At 38.7% G+C, this 5,025-nt stretch overlaps 1 protein-coding gene across 1 annotated transcript in view; it reads right to left on the reverse strand.

Annotated features, from left to right (window-relative positions):
- Positions 1 to 4,820, reverse strand: part of LOC101849327 (ATP-dependent 6-phosphofructokinase) — a gene marked incomplete in the record, with an annotated part of 51,825 nt that extends 47,005 nt beyond the window's left edge. The window contains 2 exon segments of the mRNA XM_005110189.3: positions 1,604 to 1,677; positions 4,500 to 4,820. Of these exon segments, the coding sequence (XP_005110246.3) occupies positions 1,604 to 1,677; positions 4,500 to 4,659 (234 nt within the window).
- Positions 4,821 to 5,025: the final 205 nt, after the last annotated feature.

Consider the following 5,025-nt stretch of genomic DNA (forward strand, 5'->3'; position numbering starts at 1 on the left):
GGGGGGGGGAGATAAAGACGATAGATGTTTGATAGGAAAGAAGGAGCAGATAATCTTGGAATACAGAGAAGACACCTGGATTCTTAGAGCCAAACCACATAAATTATAATAAGCTCTGAGTGCTTTACATCAATCACATGATCACGGAAAGATCCACACAAGATGGAATGGAGATTGTTGATGATTTTTTTAAAAACCCTCCTCACTCAGGAATCTAACTCATCTCTTCTGCGTGCCATGGTGAAGAACCCAACCGCTACACCACTGAAGCCAGTGAAAACAAGAAGATAGGAAGAACATTTTGCAGACAAACAAATACTATAGTATGGCTCTCTAAAGCGACTTTCACTTTCACATAATATTACGCCTTAGAAGTTTCTCAAATTCATAATTAAAGTCTTCAAGTGTATTATATCATTCTTCAACCATAGCAGTTGGTTGCATCATCATCTGATGGGAAGTGGGTCTATTAACGGTAAAGACAAACCATGAGTAAAATGAAAGCGAAATAAAGATTTTTATTCGGGTGTAACTTTTGACAGCTCTGAATGGCCCAAAATGCTCAAATCAACAATTTCGTAAAGTGGAATCCTGTTATAACGAGAGGGAGGGGACTGGTACGAAATGTCCGTTATAGCAGGACTCTCGTTATAAAGGATCCAGTAATAAATATTCAAAGGAAATAATAAAATAGGCCTTATCTATGAGTTTGGTGTTTTGTTTATTTCTTTTTGTTACCGCCTCTGGGTGATGATTTTGCCCAACATGACCTCTTGGCCTTACTTGATCAAAAATCGAATCAGGTTTCTTTCTCTAGCTCTAGCAATGTTGACTGCTCGACGTTGGCGATCAAAAAGAAAACTCGTCCTACCTGTGACGCGTTCCATCTGCTTGCGCACATCATACGAGCGTTCATTCGTTCCATATATCACAGCACAATGGCCTCTCTATCCCCGAATCGGAGAAGTGAAAGGCATGGTAGGCCTAGATAATCTAGACTAGGCTGGCCTATCACGGGATGCGTTCAGTTTCACAACTGCTCGTCTGCGTATGATACACCCTCCCCACTCATTTGCTCCGGCCTTCATTGTTGGCACACGTGGGCTCTCCCATTCGTTGTTTCGCTAGATCACCAACAAGTTTCTCAACTGGCGAGGTTTTACATTGTATAAATGGCCTATGCACATGTGCACAGCAGTAGTATATATTCCGCTATAACCTACTCACATGTTTGTCTGATTGCGCTATAGCAGTATTTTATTTACAGAGATAAAGAAGAGAAAAAAAACGAATAGTGTCTTTACAACAGACTTCTTGTTATTTCAAAACTACTTATAAGTGGACTCCACTATACCGAAATAAACAGGAAAAAAACCAATTGATCGATTAAGAGAAAACCTAACACTCAAGAAAAGATACAAGTCAAAGAATCACCAGAGGCTTTATAAACCTCATGTAAATACATGCGCAAGTAGAAAGAATAGTACTATATCATAATAGAAAATGGATTCAAAAACTAGTGTCCATTTGATACTTAGATTATAATACAATAAAATAGTATTAAAAAGTCACATCTTGAACACAATCTAAAGGAAATTCTCACCTCTTTGATAAAGTAGACTTTACATCCCAGGTAAAAGCCCATGCGTACAACAGCTCTGACAGCTGCATTCATTCCTGAGGAGGAAGCATGAAAGAGTAACTTGAGATCATGATTTCAAAATCACAGTAGATATTGAGTTTATAGAAAAATTGCTGTAGTCATGCTCATCCTGTTTTGTCGTCAAGGAAAAGAATTGGGGAGGTAAATGTACAGTAATAAAATGCTAGTCTATAACCCAGGTTAAGGTGGGAAAAAACATGCTTGCGACAAAAAACTATTAGAACACAAAACAATACACCAAAAAAACTAAGTGATGATCCTCCCCTTATAATGCCAGCTATGATAATGGATAAGAAAAGATGTCACCTCTTTTCAGAGTGTGGTCGTAGTAGACTCTAAACTTCCTGGTTTTCTAAATATTTGCTACTCATGAAGACTTGCTTCTCAGTTGAATGAGTTTTAATTTTACTTCGTTCCTTTGAAGCTATGTACAGTTGAAATTGGGACAGAAAAAAAAGTATGCCTTCAAATTGCACAAGAGCACTGTTGAGGTTAAAGTAATATCATCAGTTTTCTCCCAGGCCCCTCCTATGCCATGCTAATTGTTTTTGACCGAACAAACATTAGAAAAATCGTACAACAGAAATTATTAACCCAGAGAGAAAAAAAAAATAATAATAATATCAGCCATATTTAAATATAGAGTAAAAGTTTAAGGCTTTTTGTAATTTCACCAAATTATTCTACTGCTACTATATTTGGACTCCCTTGCCTACTAATCCATCCACTAAGAGCACTCTCTCTGGGCATAAAAAAGCGTCGAAGAAAAGAAATTCAACATGAAACTGACAATGACCAAATGGTCAATGGACCCTCTCTTTAATTTTAATTTAAAAACTGGCAGTGTGTTTTTAAAAAACAACTTTGTGGTCTAGTAATTTCTTCTCTCTGTTTATCAGTCTTGAGAAAGAGGTATTACTCCGAAAGTGAGTCATATGATGCTGTACATTAGTTTCTCAATCATATGTTCGGCCCTTTCAGGCCTGATGTAGTAGTGACAAGAATGTGATAGTGTAAATGCAATACACTCTGTGTCAAATTATAATTGTAGTTGGCCCTGCAGCAGTCAGTTAAGCTAGAGTAGCCCAGGATAACAAGGCTAATTACAAACCATTGCAAGTCTTTGCCAAATCATGTATGCATGCACCAATATAAATGGTGCTAACAATGACATTATAGTATAATTTAAAAAACTTTTTTTAATCTTCCAAAAGAACAATCATATATATAAATACAATGCAAGAAATAAAAATCTCAAGACACAAAAATAGGGTATTTATATATGGCAACTACAGTAGTCTCTGCTAAGATCCCAAAATGCGGGACCTTAGGCAAACAGGATCTTATCCTTATCCGACACACAGAGAATTATCTGCGGTGACCCATGTTAAGGCCCACAACGCATAAATAAAAACGATCTCCCTTCACTCTAAAATGAATTGACATTACCACTAATACCACTGAGTGGGTTTATGAATGAGGCGACCAAAGAGTGATTCAACCAATCACGGTGGTATGAGGCAGGCCATTATCACTTAACATATCATCCTACTGTGAGTCTCTTGAGATCTTCACTTTTATCCAGTTGGCCTTCCCCTTTACCTGTCCAAATAAGCTTTCCATCTCCAACTGAGTTCCCCCTATCTTTGTCTTTACGTACCATTATGTTGTGACCACACCAATTGAAATTAATTCAGTCTGTCTCGCATTCTTGAGTAGGGACAACTGCTGCAAGGGTCCGGGAACAGTTTACAGTTCGATGTGATCCCGCCTGGAGCAAACTTGTAGGCCCTACCCACCCAGCATTTGATATAACTTTAGGTGGAGACCTCAAATGCGAGTGAGATGTTGGGGGAAAACAAATCATGCGTCACCCAGTTCACACCTCGGTGTGATCCCATCCGGGTAGCAAACATTGTACCATTTCATGGTTTTACAATGCACATGTGACTACATTCACCAGAGTGGCAGATCTGTGATGCGATGGGCCGTTCAATTATCTCAACTTTTCAATTTTCACTCTTGGTTGATCGGCTTTGCCCGAGCCGCAATGGCTTTTGTTTCGTAAATATGATCTCTGAAATGCGGGATCTTAGCCGAATGTAGACCCTCAGAGTGAATCAGAGCAGGATCTTAGTAGGGGTGACTTTTGTGAAGTCAAAATCATGTTAAAACAAAAGAGCTCCAATTTACTCTGTGGCAATTGACACTACCTTCTGAGAAATAGAGCCGGCAAAACAATTATATTTTACTTGCCCACAATTCTCCAGGTCAAATAAGTCGACACAGTAATAAGATCTATAATAAAAATAAAATGTTCTAGATTCTAGGTCTAGATTCTAGATCTAGATCTAGATCTAGATCTAAATATTTATCAAGGTCAGGAATGTTTACAAAAAAGTAAGTTTTGGTCAGACTTTTACAACTGTCAAAATTCAAAAACAAAGTACAAAGTTAACTAATGTAATCTGCCTAGGGTTTGGGACCAGGTTACAAGAGCAAAGCAGTCAAAGTTTCATTTTTATTTGGTGCTTTTATTTCGCTTTGAATTTGTGCTTTGAGGGTGCAAACCACAGCTAACACCTTCAATTACAATTTGAATTCAAAACCCCGGCCGCCGTAATAGTATAGATTTAATTAAATTACTAATAATAGAGAGTCTCTAGATCTATATAATATGCATGCATCACTGGCATCAGCTCGGCCAAAATAACCCTTGACCTTTCTCTTGTTCTTGGCTTTAAAAACGACAGGATGGAACGAGTATCTGGGTAATTTGCACAATTTAATGTTTTAAATGGTTTAATATGCAGAAAATTTAACTGAGAACACGCACCTTGCGAATCTCCACCACTGGTGAAGACACCAATAGAATTTCCACTCCATGATCCAGACGGCACGGATTGCCCCTCTTTTCCAGGCTCAGCCATCACGCTGAACTTACGAGAGAATGATCTCCCTCTGCCAAACTTGCTCGGACTATCCCCAACATCCATAGTAATTCCTTAGGACCTGAGGCAATCTGCCAAAAGATGCGGTTCGCGTAAAGGTCAGTTCGCTGTCGTCACCTATGCAATTCGTTACTCACAACAGTAGCGCACCTTCTTTCTCTACACACCGGATAACATACACCGGAGGAAAGTGTAGGTGCACAGTAGAGGTGTGCGAGTAACGAGTCCAGACTCGAGTACTCGAGTAATACATGCAGCGAGTCCAGACTCGAGTCACAAGTAAATTACTCGAGTAAGGACTCGAGTCTGGACTCGAGTCCAGACTCGAGTCTGTAGGGGGGGGAAAACAGAAAAAAGGAGAAAATATTGGTTTTTTTAAAAGTTAAAAATAGATAAAAGAAACATTCTAAT

Source organism: Aplysia californica, unplaced genomic scaffold, assembly GCF_000002075.1.
Source record: "Aplysia californica isolate F4 #8 unplaced genomic scaffold, AplCal3.0 scaffold00863, whole genome shotgun sequence".
NCBI lineage: Eukaryota > Metazoa > Mollusca > Gastropoda > Aplysiida > Aplysiidae > Aplysia > Aplysia californica.